General features: G+C 46.5%; 7 protein-coding genes across 7 annotated transcripts; 5 read left to right on the top strand and 2 right to left on the bottom strand.

Moving 5' to 3' along the window:
- Positions 1-2029: 2029 nt before the first annotated feature.
- Positions 2030-3814, top strand: CCR75_007183 (uncharacterized protein; the record flags this gene model as incomplete). Its single annotated transcript, XM_067965246.1, has 4 exons — positions 2030-2672; positions 2739-3511; positions 3576-3644; positions 3708-3814. The coding sequence occupies exons 1-4, from the start codon at positions 2122-2124 to the stop codon at positions 3812-3814; spliced, it is 1500 nt and encodes a 499-aa protein (XP_067815963.1). The 5' UTR covers positions 2030-2121.
- Positions 3815-4077: 263 nt separating this feature from the next.
- CCR75_007184 (uncharacterized protein) lies at positions 4078-4749 on the bottom strand (the record flags this gene model as incomplete). Its single annotated transcript, XM_067965247.1, has 1 exon — positions 4078-4749. The coding sequence occupies one exon, from the start codon at positions 4747-4749 to the stop codon at positions 4078-4080; it is 672 nt and encodes a 223-aa protein (XP_067815962.1).
- Positions 4750-4866: 117 nt separating this feature from the next.
- On the top strand, positions 4867-6725 carry CCR75_007185 (uncharacterized protein; the record flags this gene model as incomplete). Its single annotated transcript, XM_067965248.1, has 4 exons — positions 4867-5171; positions 5233-5383; positions 5438-6019; positions 6081-6725. The coding sequence occupies 4 exons, from the start codon at positions 4867-4869 to the stop codon at positions 6195-6197; spliced, it is 1155 nt and encodes a 384-aa protein (XP_067815961.1). The 3' UTR covers positions 6198-6725.
- On the bottom strand, positions 6670-10980 carry CCR75_007186 (uncharacterized protein). Its single transcript, XM_067965249.1, has 3 exons — positions 8942-10980; positions 8584-8874; positions 6670-8513 (listed from the first exon to the last, which is right to left on the bottom strand). The coding sequence occupies exons 1-3, from the start codon at positions 9076-9078 to the stop codon at positions 8450-8452; spliced, it is 492 nt and encodes a 163-aa protein (XP_067815960.1). The 5' UTR covers positions 9079-10980; the 3' UTR covers positions 6670-8449.
- CCR75_007187 (uncharacterized protein) lies at positions 6825-8252 on the top strand (the record flags this gene model as incomplete). The annotated part of the gene is made up of 1 exon (XM_067965250.1): positions 6825-8252. The coding sequence occupies one exon, from the start codon at positions 6825-6827 to the stop codon at positions 8250-8252; it is 1428 nt and encodes a 475-aa protein (XP_067815959.1).
- On the top strand, positions 9203-10921 carry CCR75_007188 (uncharacterized protein; the record flags this gene model as incomplete). The annotated part of the gene is made up of 1 exon (XM_067965251.1): positions 9203-10921. The coding sequence occupies one exon, from the start codon at positions 9203-9205 to the stop codon at positions 10919-10921; it is 1719 nt and encodes a 572-aa protein (XP_067815967.1).
- On the top strand, positions 10978-11997 carry CCR75_007189 (uncharacterized protein). Its single transcript, XM_067965252.1, has 4 exons — positions 10978-11184; positions 11245-11393; positions 11456-11516; positions 11587-11997. The coding sequence occupies exons 1-4, from the start codon at positions 11041-11043 to the stop codon at positions 11914-11916; spliced, it is 684 nt and encodes a 227-aa protein (XP_067815966.1). The 5' UTR covers positions 10978-11040; the 3' UTR covers positions 11917-11997.
- Positions 11998-14616: the final 2619 nt, after the last annotated feature.

Raw genomic sequence — 14616 nt, 5'->3', positions numbered from 1 at the left:
CTGGAACCACGTATCCACGGATTCCTCCTCCAGTTAGAAATCGTCCAGCACGTATTGATTCCCATGTAGCCCCACACACCCAGCATTCTTTGGGGTGACCAATAACGCCGGATTGGTCTTGTGTCTGCACTTATCAGAATCTGTGGCTCGGGGCCACAAGCAGCGTTTGTACAAATGATCAATTTCTTGTGCTGCCCACTGGGGCACCACGGATACGGCTGCCGTGAACAAGATCGACGGGAGGACGAAAGTGTTCAATATCTCCACACGATGGCTCACACTTGTGGCGACTTCGTTACTGTGAGCAGCCGTCGCCTAGTTTCTTGGATCCGAGTAGCCCAATTGCAATTTTTCATTGTTGTTATACCTACCTCAAGTTTCAAATACCTGACCGTGCCGGAATCTTGTAGCACCGGAATTCCTTCGTAATACGGCACCGAGACCGATCTGTTTTGAAAAAAAGGTTGCTTTGGTAGTTGTACGTGTACGCCCGGAGTTTACCAAATTGCTCCACGATTGCCATTGCCCGAGGCACCTGCTGTGCCTGAGAAAAATTATGGCAGAGACATCAACAAAGGCCGAAAATGCGTGCATTTGATGCTCGAACCGAGGAGTGTGAGGCTTTGCAGATCTTTTGCTTGGTAGCTTACCAGATTGAGAATTTTGGCTGCTAGAAGGAAAGTAGGGGCGCCAGTGAGCATCCCTGACGTATCTCGGACTCCACCATGATAGCTGCCGAGATCTCTCCATTCACGCGAAATGCCCGCTTGTGCCCGTATGCATTCGTTTAATTATCTCAACGTACTGTTGCCCGGAACCGAACACCGGTGAAGCGTTCATAAGTGAATTCCCGCGCGTATTGCCTAAAGTCACTGGGAGCACTTATTACGTAATCGCCTACACCTGCTGTAGGCGTCGGATGTCTGTTGTACCCCCGTGCCATGACGTGAACCTTGGAACCTGTGGGCTACCCTTAATAATCGCTCGGGCTCATCGTCTCAAAATGTTCAAAAGTGGCGATGAAGAATTGCTCGACAGCGTCCCAGTCAACAGACCTACCAGCTCAATAATACGATATTTGAAAGTTCGTGTCGGTATGGAGCAGCTGTAAGTGAGCACACAATCGCGTGTGCGTCCTGTCGCCCCCCTATAGCGCACTAATTTCGCGATCGAATGTGACTGCGCACATAATTTGTTGGTTGAGCAGTATCCGTCGCTTGAGATCGCAAAACCTGAGCTATACATCATTCGCATCGAAATATTATTTACCAGTATTAAAAGAAAAACCTTCTGAAGCACAAGTAATATCGCATATGTATCATGCTTATGTATTTCATTTATAATACCAATGTCTCTATTTAATATCCCATACTAAAAGCATTACGTGGCTCCTTAGTTTGTGCCAATCATCTGAGTTGTCAATGAGCGGTGCCAGCCGAATTCCAGCGCTTGTATGCTGGCCAGGGTGAATTACCCATCAATCCTGGTTCGGATCTCGTTGTTCGTAACTTTCTATCGATACTCATGTAGCGCCCTTAAGAGGCTGGCTGTTCTCCACTCTGCCATCCGCTGGACCAGCACCCCCGGATCGAGTAGCTTGAGAATTTCGCTTGAAGAAGCAAACTTACTGAGAAACATCAAACGTTTCCTTGGTTCTTGCGTAGCTACTGCACTTCACGTTGTCGTAGGGCTGGTCGAGCTTAAGTAGAGCGTGGCCGCATCACGACGTGCCCGCCTACATTCCACGCGTCTGCCCGATCCTCTCGATCAATCCGTACATAAGTCAGCGTCACCACCGCTGGCCTAAAAGATAACTATTGCGTGTTGTGTATAGATCCGTTGAAGATTGATACAATTTCGACATTTCTTTCAAGGATTGTTGCAATGTTTTTTTTAGGAATTCATCAACCCTTTTTAAGAGCCTTAGGACTTGTACTGAAGCAGAAGTCGTAATGCCCCGTTACACTTTTCTATTAAAAAGGACCAAGTCATCAACTCATAAGAATCAGTACAACTTCTGCTTTTTGAGATTCCTTGTTCTTTTAATTGTCTTCGGGACTAGACATTTATCAATCCGTAGAATAATTTTAGCCAATCGTACACGCTCGCGTGAGATTGTAAATGAGCGACGTAGCGCATATCCTAGGGCTCGCTGGGCCCAAGCCTAACGTCAATGGGACCGCCGTGAACGACCTGGACCAGCTCAAACCATCCGGCTCATCTCCGTCAATCCGTGGAAAGCTTACCGGTGCCAATAGCAAGCAGAAGAAGCTGACAGGCATGCAGCGAGAGGTGCTTGAACTACTTGAGAGCAGTCACCGCGCCAGCCACGCGCTGTACCAGGGATTTGGCAAGAAAAACCTAAAACAGCAGTGGCAAGGGCGAAAGAACAAGCCAGCGGTCAAGTGGATTCGTAAGACCTTTCGAAATCCAGCTCGCGCGTCTCTACCCGGCGAGAGCGTAGACGAAGGCTTAACCCTCTCTCATTGGGGAAAAGCCCACTTGGAACAACCCGACTACATATTCTCCCGATTTAACGTTAAGTGTGAGACAACTAGCTTCACTGAGAAAGAGTATGAGGCAGCACTAGCGCCGCATCAAGACCTTATGATGATGTGGAACAAGGATGAGATGACTCTGTTGCTAAAGCTTTGCCAACGCTTTGATTTGCGGTGCGCTATTCCACTTGTGAAATGTGACAATAGTCTGACGTAAGTTGTCGGTGCTATTGCGTACAGATGGATTGTCATTGTGGATAAATACAATTGCCATCCAACTGCTAAGCATACGCCGAGATCTGTTGAGGATATAAAGTACTGTTACTACGAAGCGACACGATTACTCGCAGAGTATCGAGATAAGGCTGAAAACAAGAAGAACTTCGCGTCAGCATCCGTCGATACTACAGCAATTGGAGCATCCAACACCCAGACAGTTTCCGAGAAAGATAATACTCTGAATGCCTTATCAACACCAGTGGAATCCGGATCTGCAACGGGGCATTACAAATTTAACATCGTCTATGAAACGCAACGCAAGAAGCAGCTAGACCTGCTCTTCTCTCGTACTTGCGAAGAGGAGAACGAACTTCGTCGTCTTACTGACGAGCTTCGAAGTGTGGAACAACAACTCAAGAAGGTGGCGGTCCGAGCGGATTTGAAAACAAAAAAAGAACTTGCAAATGTGCCATACGAGATCAAACGCTCACTGCCAACTGGTGTTATTTTAAGAAGTTCGTTGCTGGCCCTACCACAGCAAAAACATGCATTGAGTGCAAAACTTTTGAAAAAACTTCAGCTACTTTTAGATGAAATGGGAGTGCCAGCACGTCCCATGCCGACAAAGCCCGTGTGCGAAACATTCGACAAGCTCCGTCAAGATGCCGTGGGGTTACTGTCATTGCGAAAGCATCTCAAGAGTAAGCAGAATGAAGTCCAGGCACTGTGCGATCGGTATCACGCGCTCACAGGCAACGAGTACAAGCCAATCACGACCCCTGTCTTAATCTCTGGTACGACTTTTCACCCTAAGCAATCACCTTGTCGTCGCTTATATTTCATGTTTCTTGCAAGCAGAACGACCGGGGGATGCAGCGATCAATGATAGCGGCTCCGCTGCTACTGTAGCAAATTACCTTCAATCAGGTGAGTCTGTGCATGCACTTTATTCGTTGTTGTTGCTTTGGCTCAATAGTCTTAAATTTCCAGGAAAATCGTCAAAACAATCGGAAAAGTCAATTCGTGTCACGAAACGGCGCAGCTCGAGTGGCCCTCCTGGCTTGCCCGCGAAACGCAATAAGAAAATTCCACATTGATTCGTTAATGTCATTTTTTAGCAACCCTGACGATAAACCAACCCTCTTGTCTCCAACACTTAGTAATCTACTTTACTGGGGTCATTTTACATTTTTTTTTGTGGCAGAAGACCTCTTTTTTTTTTTCGTTTTTCTTTTTTCCTATTTTCTTTTCTTTTTTTCTGCCATTTTCATACTTTTTTCAGTGTCCACTACGTACCGCTATGAAGCAACTTCACCCTTAATCAAGTAGAAAAAAGTCGTGTGATAATCGCGAGACCAATCTAGAAGTAGGGATGAAAGCCGCGACCTCGGCCACCACGAAATCCTCCTCGGGGAGGTCCACGTCCTCGGCCACGACCACGTCCTCGACCGCGACCTCCTCGTCCACCTCGTGACATATTAAATCCGCGCACGTTTAATCGCTTCGGAGTCACCTTAAGCTGCCGACCTCGGAACATCGTGTCATTTAGCAACAGCGCACTCTCCACGGCGTCATGCGAAGCAAATTCGATATAGGCGTAGCCTTTCGGCTGGCCCGTAAACTTGTCACATAGAATCGTTACGCGATTAATCGTTCCGCAAGACTGAAAGAGCGCCTGAAGCTCCTCGGGAGTGCTGCCGTAGTCCACTTGGCCAATGTACACAGACGTGTCGTCCAGTTGGGCAGGCTGAGAGTTGGATGCTCCACCATTACCATTCATTTCGTTTAGACTCGAGGCGGTGTTCTTGCCCATTTGAGATTCTACCTCCGACTGCATCTCGCTGAGTTTCGCTGCCTCCTCCTCCATCTCCTTCACGCGGCGCTTCATGTCCTCAATCTCTGCATCCACGTTCTCAGCAGACTCCTCGGGGGCAGACAACATCTCTCCATCGAAGTTTGATGGATTCGTCCCATCCGTTAGACTCGCGGCCTCTGCTTCTAGCTTACTCATGTCCACCGCTTCGTCCGACATGGTCGATTGTCTTGCAGTTTGTATGTGCCTTTGGAGGTAACAGCTCATGAAGAACCTCTCGAATCGAATAGCATTTTGAGAATAGTTACGTAAAATTAATGTAATCGGAGACTTGAAATGGATGCCCTGCTTTCTTCCTGGTACGACGCCACGGCACCGATAGACGCGCGTGTGAGAGAGAATCCGTTAGTGTTCGCGTTCACAGGGGATATATCGGGGTTATCAGATTTCAAGCGGTTTAAAAATTCTGAGTCCAAGTCCTTTAAATCCGTTAGCCGCCCCTGGGACCACGCAGACTTTATGGCGCGAGTCAGTAGCTTCTCCATCGCCTCGTGGTTTGCCAAGCCGGACTTGATTAACCCGCTCGAATGTGCTCGTTATGGATTTAGCAATGTGGGACTTGACAAGCTACAATGCAATTGGTGAGAGGGAAGAATAATTATGCCGAGTGGAGACTATTGTGCCTGACTCTGCTATTTGCAGCTGCAAACGATTTTTGTGCTTTAAGATTGACAACAAGCTTAGCGAAGAAGGCGTAATGAACGTGTCAAGAATATTCGCTAAGCAACTAACTACCGGCCACACGCAACTTTGTCCGTGGCGAGAGAACCCGTCGCCGGAAGCTTTTGCGATGGTGAGGACAATAAGCTCTCACTTCAGATTCATTTAAGACTCATATTTTCAGTAGCTGCCTATTGCGTCCAAGTTCCAAGTGTACGAGTTATTTATATGCCAATTAAAAGATGTAGTGGCGCAGATGCACAAGAATGCTAAGCTGTTAAAGGGAATGGAAGATTTAAAAGTTGCAGAGGCAGTAGCGACGAAGATTTTATGGGAAGCGTCTAAAAGTGACGACACTATGAGTGCTATGGATACTAAGACATTCGCAGTGAGGTTATCGGCAAGTGTTTTAAGTCCAGACGATACTTGTGTAAGCCCTGATGTGCTCGTGACTGCCGCATTTTTATTTGGAAGTGGGTGGCAGTTTCACGGTAAAGATGAGAAAGACGTTGGCATTTTATCATGTGGCTCCTGTAATCGGCAGTGGCAAGCATTTCGGGTACCTGGAAGCAATGAGGTTGACGCAGAAACGAATGAGTATAAGGCAAAGCGCTTTAAGACTGAGATAGCGCCGGCTGTCGACCTGCTTTCGCAGCATCGATACTTTTGTCCCTGGATCACCGAACGAAAATCAACAATTGGTGATGTTAATGCTGGTTCCAAGCTAAATATGTTTGTCAAATTGCCGGGCTGGAAGCAATATGCTCAGGTAAGATTTCTTGCTGACCATGAAAGAAGGCGAACGCCCAAGTGACTGTTACTTTTTGAAGAGCCTTGTGTTCTTAGGTCAGTTAGAAGGTTGCGCCTTAGCAGCTGCTCCCGAAAAAGTGAAGGCGTCCGATCCAGTTGTTTCGCTTGAAACTGTGCGGGCTGTACTGAGCCTTTGAAGCTTGATGAATGCAAAAGTCGGAAGCAATTTACTGCTCCGCATACATTTTAGACAATCCGATACTTTATCGAAAAAGGTCGTCTTTCGGTTGACGCGAAATGTCAATAATCTAAATTTGAGATAATCCACACGACAACAATAGTGTCTATAGAAATTTTTAGATTTGAATTTGAAGCCATTGTATCTTCTTTCTGATGACATTTTAAAGCGACTCGCTCGTCTCAACTTTAAGGTGCCGCAGGCAAGGCCAATTGAATTCGATAACATGGCTGGCCATCTAATTCGAAATCTGGCCGCCGTCGACGATTCGAAGCAGCCGTCCTCCATGCAGATGCTCATTGTTGGCATGACCAGATATTTGGCATTTGCCTCTTGCTCTTTTTTTTTAATTTTTAAAACGTGCACAGCTGTACCAAATGAAGTAGCGGTAGGCCATTGTCGAATCAGATATGAAAAAACATGATCGTCGATTTCATAGAAAAACTATTGTGTCTCATATTATCACACTCCTTGTTCAAACCGATATTTTTTTTGTCTAACAGGAAGAGAATCAGCTTCGTATATGCTCATTTCTTATTCGCTTGACGCGCGTCCGGAGACAAATTATTCACCAAACAACATCGCCATGTCGAAGGAGCTACAATTTCCAGAAAATTTCATGTGGGGAACAGCAACGGCCTCATACCAAGTGGAAGGTGCTGTAAATGAAGGTGGTCGAGGTGACTGCATTTGGGACGCCTTCTCGCGTACCCCTGGTAAGATCGTGAACGGAGACACGGGTGAGAAAGCAATCGACCACTACCATCGCTACAAGGAAGATATTCAGCTCATGAAGAAGATGGGTTTGAAAGCATACCGTCTTTCAATTGCGTGGCCGCGCATTATTCCTGCTGGGATTGGCAAGGTTAACGAAGAGGGCGTCGACTTTTACAACAAGCTGATTGACGAGCTCCTGGCTAACGACATTACACCTCTCGTGACGCTGTACCACTGGGATTTGCCCTTGGCTCTCCAAATCGAGTATGACGGCTGGCTTGGTGGCAAATTCATTCAGGACGCGTTTGCGCAGTACGCACGCGTTTGCTTTGGGCGATTTGGCGACCGTGTTAAAGATTGGCTGACCTTAAATGAGCCGTGGTGCGCCGCTTTTCTTGGCTACGGCAATGGTATTCACGCACCCGGACGCAAGTGCAAGCCGCAGACCGAAGCATATGTATCTGGTCACAATTTGCTACTGGCTCATGCGCGCGCTGTCGAAGTGTACCGGAATGAGTTTAAAGCAGTGCAAAAGGGTCGAATTGGCATCACTTTAAACTGTGACTGGCGCGAACCGGCACCGACGGATGATCCGGTACAGAAAGTTAAGAACGAAGACGCGGCAGAGCGATCGCTGCTCTTTTGCCTCGGCTGGTTTGCTGATCCAGTCTACAAGGGCGACTACCCTCAGGTCATGAAAGACCGTTGTGGACTGCGTTTGCCCAAATTTACGGAAGATGAAACGAAGTTGTTGAAAGGCAGCTCGGATTTCTTTGGTCTTAATCACTACGGAACGAACTATGCCGAACCATCGCCAGAGTATGAAGCCAAGATCCCGCCACCGAACGATGCGTCAGGTGGTTTTGGACTTGATGAAGGTACGAAGCTAACGTCGGACGATTCGTGGAAGCGCACAGACATGGGTTGGAACGTAGCCGGCTGGGGTTTCCAGAAACTGCTGGTCTGGATTCAGAATCGCTATGCGGTGCCCAACGGCATCTTGGTGACGGAAAATGGCTGCGCGTGGCCTGATCGTACGAAAGAGGAAGCTCAAAACGACGACTTTCGTGTGGAATTTTACAAGGAATACTTGACTGGTCTGCACAATGCGATAGCAGAAGGAGCTGATGTTCGTGGATACTTTGCTTGGTCGTTTCTTGACAATTACGAGTGGGCCGAGGGTTACGCCAAACGGTTCGGGTTACATTGGGTTGATTATCAAACCATGGAGCGTACGCCTAAAAAGTCGGCGATCTGGTTCGGCGAAGTCATCCGCCAAAACGGATTTGCGGTTTGATTTATAAAGTTTAAAAGTATTCAGACCAGAAAGGTTCAATTTACCACTTTGCTGATCCTGAAAGCAATTAAACGGGATTAATTAGCTTTTCGTGCTAGATTAAATTTCAAGGCATTTTACTAGTCTAAGTACCTCAAACTAATGGCATATGTAATTCTTTCTGCACCTTGTTTTCTCTGCGAAAGATTACTTCAGCTTTAGTCTTCGTGACGCTGTGCCTTGAGCAGCTTCTTCTTCATAGCGTGAAATCGAAGCAGCATCCTACATTATTATCATTTTTATCGGCATTATTCAAATTGGCATACCGCACTTCTCTATTAAAGAAACTCACCAGTAGATAGTAAAGGTTAGCGCGCTGATCCACCAATTACGCTCACACCGCCAGCGCGACGCCTTCTTTTGTAGATCCGCTGAATAGTGCAGATCGATGTGTGGGTCAGATGACGCCGAATAGCGCTTTTGCAAGTCATAAGTCTGCGCAAGGAGCACAACAAAGGACACGAATGTGATGACGGAAAAAATACTGAGCGTTCCGATGCGGATGTTGAAGACTAAGTCGCCAAGCTGAACAATGCCACGATTGAGCATGCGCCCCGGAAAAGGAATGGTCATCAGAAGCAGGCTGTCATTAACCCATATGTTTGTATCTTAGCGTCAATGTGTGGAGTTGAAGAGCGAGTAGTACTTACAGGACCACCGCAGGCGGCAACAGAACATAAGTGAAAGACGACCACATGGACGCCATGACCAAAGCTAGCACTCCTGGGTAGAAAGATTTTCTGAAAGTGAGTTCATGAAAAAATAATGCAAAAGCACAAAAAATCATGTGCCAAAAATGGCAACGAAATTTTGACGGTTGGTATAAATAAGTATGGGACAAGACTGTCGGCGAGCTCTTCACCCGTAATGCACTTTCGCTGTAGCCAAGAGGCGCACAAAACGAATTCGCTATGGATTTTAGTGGTGCGGACACTGCACGAGAACTTCTGCGCGTTGAGCGGCTATCGTACGTAAATATTTCATTCTCGAGCCATGAGGGCGAGGACAAAGATGTTGGTGGGCATCACATGCAAAAAATGGACAACGATGGTGAAGGACAACCACTCCGGCTGGGGGATGTTCCGAACTTATACCATTGGCGCCACATTGGGCTGCTTGTGCAGTATGCAGCTGTTGGATTATTATACGGCGGGCTGCCGCGCACAGTGTATCCATTTTTGAATAACTACTTGCACTTAAACGGCTATCAGACGCTCTCGGCGCGTGTACTACTCTCAATGCCGTGGTCATTCAAAGTTATTATTGGCATCGTGACCGACTGTTTCCCCATATTTCGCTCTCGACGTCGAGCATACATGATCCTTGGATGGCTATTCTGCTCGAGTATGCTGCTAGTTCTTATCGTTGTAGAGCAAGAGCCTCCTTATTACACCGACTCGTCTCTACGAGGCAAAGATCTTTCAAAACTATCTGCAGCAGAGCTGCAAGGTCGAGTCAACTTCGACGCACCTAACTCGGGTTCCCTGTATATAGTTTTAATGATGCTAGCAACTTTGGGATATATGATCGCCGACGTGGCATCCGACGGACTAGTCGTGGAATTTGCGCAGCGTGAGCCTGAAAACATACGCGGTAATATCCAATCTACTGTCTACCTTGTGCGCAGCATTTTCATGATCGTAGCAGCCTTGGTCGTTGGTTTTGGTTTAAATAGCGATGACTATGGAGGCTCGTTCACGTGGTCACTTTCAATGAGCCAATTAATGCTAATATTTTCACTTCTTAGTCTGTTAGCCATTCCTGCAGCATATTGGCTAATTCAAGAACCGGCTTTAGGTGATTATTCACCGCGATTTAGTGAGTACATGAAAAAGTTATGGATTTTGGTGCAAAATTCGGCCATGGTTCAAATTTTAGCCTATCGGTTCTTTAGCGGCATCTTTGATGGGTTCACTGTCACGGCAGGCGATCCCATTCAGCGGTACTGGGCTGGTGTCCAACCGCTAAATGAAAGCTTGTTCTCGGTACTTGGCCTTGCTGTTTTCAGTGCGGCGCTGTATGTGACCAAGTGCATTGGCTTAAGCTGGGATTGGCGTCGCGTCATTTCCTCGACAACGGTGTCGGTGATTGTCCTTGACGCGATTGTAGGAATGCTGACAATCTGGGGTGTCGTACGGAGCCAGTGGTTTTGGTTAGGCACGCCAATTCTCGAGGAGCTACCTCAAGCCATAAATTTTCTTGTATCGACATTTGTTGTGGTTGAGCTAGCCGAACCCGGGAACGAAGCTGCTGTCTACGGTCTTATGACGACAGTGAGCAACTTATCGAGTCCTTTCGCTTCGTGTATTTCGAAGAATGTAAATGCGTACTTTGACGTAGGCGTGGCCGACATCATTCGAGACTCCAAGCACGTGCGCTGGCATGTTACATGGACGTATTTGATTGCATATACAATGAAATTACTTTCGCTGGCGTGGCTGCCATTGCTTCCACGTCAAAAGCGCGAGACTCAAGCACTAAAGCGCCATTCGCGACCGTGGTTCTGGGGTGGAGTTGCCACGATTCTTATTTTCAGTTTTGCTCTCATTTGGTCCGTCACGACGAATCTTCTGGCGATCTTCCCCAAAACTGCCTGCCTTGTTCTTGCTGGCGGCACCGGCTGCAAGTAGCGTAGCTTTTTCACATGTTTTTTAGCTGTAATATATTCAAATAATATATTTAATTTCGGCTATTTATTTTAATCAAAAGTTGCGTCGATCAGAAACCATAGAAACGATCCTCAATCAGTATGTTGCGTAAATTGACTGTCACCGCTTTCGCACACAAATGCGCGCAACAGCAGCGTGTGCGTGCAGTTCAGATGCTACATACTCGCCAAGCTTTTAGCACGCGAAGCTTCACATCCACGCGCTTTCGTCTAAATCCCGAGAAGGTGAATTAAACATTATTTGGATATTTATTAGCACCTATTGACATTTTGCTGTGGCTCCAGATTACAAAGGAGGGCGAGAAAGCTGCAGATGCACTTGTGCTTACGCCTTATGAAAAAGTTACAGCTACGGCCACTGGGGGCTTTTGGCTTGGTCTCATCGGCTTGGGCGCTGTAGGAGTCTATTTTGTTGCTCGTGAGCTCCTGCCCAAGTACGTGGGTGTTGAATTATTGGCAATATCTATTTCGTTATTAATTCTGAGATTCGTTGCAGCCGTATGAGCCCAAATGGTCTTTTTAGCGAGTCGTTGGACTTTCTCTCATCAAATACGGACGTACGTAGTGCAGTGGTCGAAATGACGTTCTGCGAGCTGTCGACCAACTTTACTATTGTAATAATTACAGGTCACGTCGCGTCTTGGTCTTCCAATTCATGGATATGGCCACGATCACGGTGGCCATCGTGAAGGTCGTCGTAATCGCATTGAGCACGTGAATCTCACAGCAAAAGATGGCACTCCGCGTCTTCGCGTGAAGTATAACATTAAAGGTCCCTCGGGCCACGGCTATGTATTTGCAGAGGTGAATAAGAACATGAAAAAGAACGAGTATGTGTACTTGATCGTACAGCTGACCAAGACGGGCGAGCTACTTAAGATTGTCGACAACCGACAAATTCTTGCTGCCGAGACCAAAGAAGAACAGGACGCTTTGCGCCAGCTACTCGGTAACTAGGCATTCAAATTAAGAAGATCGTTTTTTGTTAAAAATCGCTATTTTTGCAATTTGAGAAAATGTTATTTCCACCTCACCATTTGCTTATTTCCACCCCGCTTACTTACAATTCAAAAGGTAGGATATAGGAGCACAATGATATTTTTCCGCTCATGTGAAAAATATGCGAAGCGCGCAAGACATAATGCTTCTGATTGGTTCATAAAAAATAAGTTGGCAGCGACGGTAATTTATTTTTGCATGCTACCACTCAATATCATTCACAATAATCAAGATTTTCACACGGTGCTCTGTATTATTCAAAAAGCGAATCATATGCGTGTAAAAATTGTCCTAGAGTAAAAGTCCAAGCTTAAAAACACACGAGTTTGGCTTTGAAGCGAAAACCGCAACGGTGCCACAAAAGGATGATGCACGCAAAATCCACATTTTAGTCTTCGTGCGCAGCTTTTCGTAATTCGACATTGACCTTTTCTCCAATATTTTCGCGGCCAAAATTTCACCCGTCGTTTTGCGCTCAGCCAAAACCACTGTACCAAATGTAACCTTTTCAAGAACCCGATTTTCGTTGAAATGCTGGTTCGAAAAAGAAAGCACACGCTTCGAAGTCGAGGCATGGAACGCCCTTTCCATCTTTGCTGCCTTCCGTTCGGCGTCTGACATTTGGAATGCAGAAATGTCAACTTCATTTGCATTTGGATGCCATGTACGCGACCTCGTGGGCTCAGCCGAATCTCGTGGCGCGTCGTAAACGTTAATTTGCGTTTCAGAGACTTGTTCCAAATGATGCCAGCTGTAACGGGGTGTATCGTTACATGAAATTAACACTTAAAGGCTGTTAAATAATATAACATGATATTTGGAGAGTATTACTTTACATGGTAATATTCTAAAGGCTTATCTTATCCATTAGTAGATATAGACCATTATATCTACTTTCTCTGCGGTCCAGTCAGCGCTGGACGCGCGCAAAGAGAAAGACAGATAAGACTTTTAGTACATATTTTGTATTAGTTTATAATTTAATTAGTATAAGGTATAAGTAGATAGACTAGAAGAACTTAATTATATTAATTAATGTTTTTAATTAACCCTCTTTAAAGCAAGTGTTAATAAGAAAGAACTTTCTCTGCACGTACTAGTGTACGTGACGTGACGTGAGGCACCACTCGCACTGAGGCAGTGCGAAGTGGACTTGTACTGAAGCAGTACAAGTCGGCAGTACCCCGTTAAACCTGGTAGCACTTTGTAGTCCGTCCAAGGACCACAGTTCCATCATCTAACAGGGACATGTTAGATGATAATGGAAACACGCATCACGTTTCGCGTGAAAGCTACTCCTTTCTAAGTGGCATAGAAAGGAGTGCGGTCGAACGAATGAGTTCGACCGTAGGGAACGATGCCATATTGGCCATGCTGTCCAGGACAGAGATCCCCTCCATTCAGCCATCGCTAAAATCATACAACAAGAACTTGACGAGGTGAAGGATAAGGTAGCCTTGCTTAATTAGCAAGGCTCTCAACAGGTAGAACTGTTGAGGTTACAACAGTACAGACTCCTGTACCTGGGATGACGCACATGCGTCGTCCGGAAACCTTAAAGATTGGCATCTCTAAGTATAGGGAGTTTGAAGAAGACTCCCTCTTAAGATGGTTTGTCAAGTTGAACGATGCCATAAGGGCCCGACACATCGCCGACGAGGAAATGCAAATCGCATTTGCTCAGTCAAATTTGGCAGGTCGTGCCAAAACTTGGGCATTGGGCCTAATTTGCGCGACCCATATGTCTTTGGGTCGCTAGAGGCTTTTAAAGCCCGGCTCAAACAGACGCTTGAACCACTTAGGGCTGAGTTTAGAGTTAGATCATAGCTTCTGAAACTCAAGCAAGGCAAGCGTGATGTTCACGCTTATGCCCAGCACATACGACTCTTAGCGAGTTGTATCACGAACAACCCAGTTCATGAACACACGTTGATTACGGTGATCATATAGAGTCTTACGGATGGTCCCGTAAAAACCCACCTGTTCCGCTTGGAACTGGAGGACTTCAGCTTGAGGCAGGCTCAAGCTAGTTCGTCATCATATCGTCCACCAAGACGACACGAACTGGGAGGTCCAGAACCTATGGACCTCTCTTATGTCTAAAGCGAGAAACCTCGCTTTTCGGCCAACAAGCGATTGCAGAAACGCAATCGCTGTCAAAAGTTAGGACACTACGCTGATGAGTGTAGTGCCCCACGCCCAGTACCGAGAGGTACTGAACGTAAATATTGACTGAATGCCAAAAAGGGCAACGGTCGCGGGCTCGACGTTGTTGAGAAATCGCAAAAGCGAGGCGGACCTCGAAAAAACGGTCGGGGTCAGTAGGGGGTGCAACGCCCAACTGATCCAGCAACTTCAAGAGAATTTGCAAATCTCTTGACTAAAGTTGCTCCAGACACACAAATCATATGTGTCTCTGCATCTGGTGATGAGGTATTCCTCATCACCTTGAAGTTGAAAGTGACAAATGATTTGTCACTTAAAGCCCTAGTGGACTGCGGAGCGTCGAATAACTTTATTCGTCGCCAGTCACTAGAGGGTAGTAGGCTCAAATATATTGAGCGCGACATCCCTCCAACGAGGATGACGGTGCGTCTAGCGACAGGCGCATCGATAACAGTGATGAAACGCGTAGTGAAATTTCACTACACGTTAAGA

This window comes from Bremia lactucae, linkage group LG7 (genome assembly GCF_004359215.1).
Source record: "Bremia lactucae strain SF5 linkage group LG7, whole genome shotgun sequence".
Taxonomy (NCBI): domain Eukaryota; phylum Oomycota; class Peronosporomycetes; order Peronosporales; family Peronosporaceae; genus Bremia; species Bremia lactucae.
This window is presented reverse-complemented; position numbering and strand designations above follow the sequence as displayed.

What these genes read in the sequence shown, in the direction of transcription:
- CCR75_007189 (XM_067965252.1), top strand. Translation starts at nt 11,041, where the DNA reads ATGTTGCGTAAATTGACTGTCACCGCTTTCGCACACAAATGCGCGCAA. An exon ending in TTCGTCTAAATCCCGAGAAG is followed by an intron (nt 11,185 to 11,244) that starts GTGAATTAAACA and finishes CTGTGGCTCCAG; the next exon opens with ATTACAAAGGAGGGCGAGAA. An exon ending in TTCTCTCATCAAATACGGAC is followed by an intron (nt 11,517 to 11,586) that starts GTACGTAGTGCA and finishes TAATAATTACAG; the next exon opens with GTCACGTCGCGTCTTGGTCT.
- CCR75_007186 (XM_067965249.1), bottom strand. Translation starts at nt 9,078, where the DNA reads ATGATTTTTTGTGCTTTTGCATTATTTTTTCATGAACTCACTTTCAGA. An exon ending in TTGCCGCCTGCGGTGGTCCT is followed by an intron (nt 8,875 to 8,941) that starts GTAAGTACTACT and finishes GGTTAATGACAG; the next exon opens with CCTGCTTCTGATGACCATTC. An exon ending in CTAACCTTTACTATCTACTG is followed by an intron (nt 8,514 to 8,583) that starts GTGAGTTTCTTT and finishes ATAATAATGTAG; the next exon opens with GATGCTGCTTCGATTTCACG.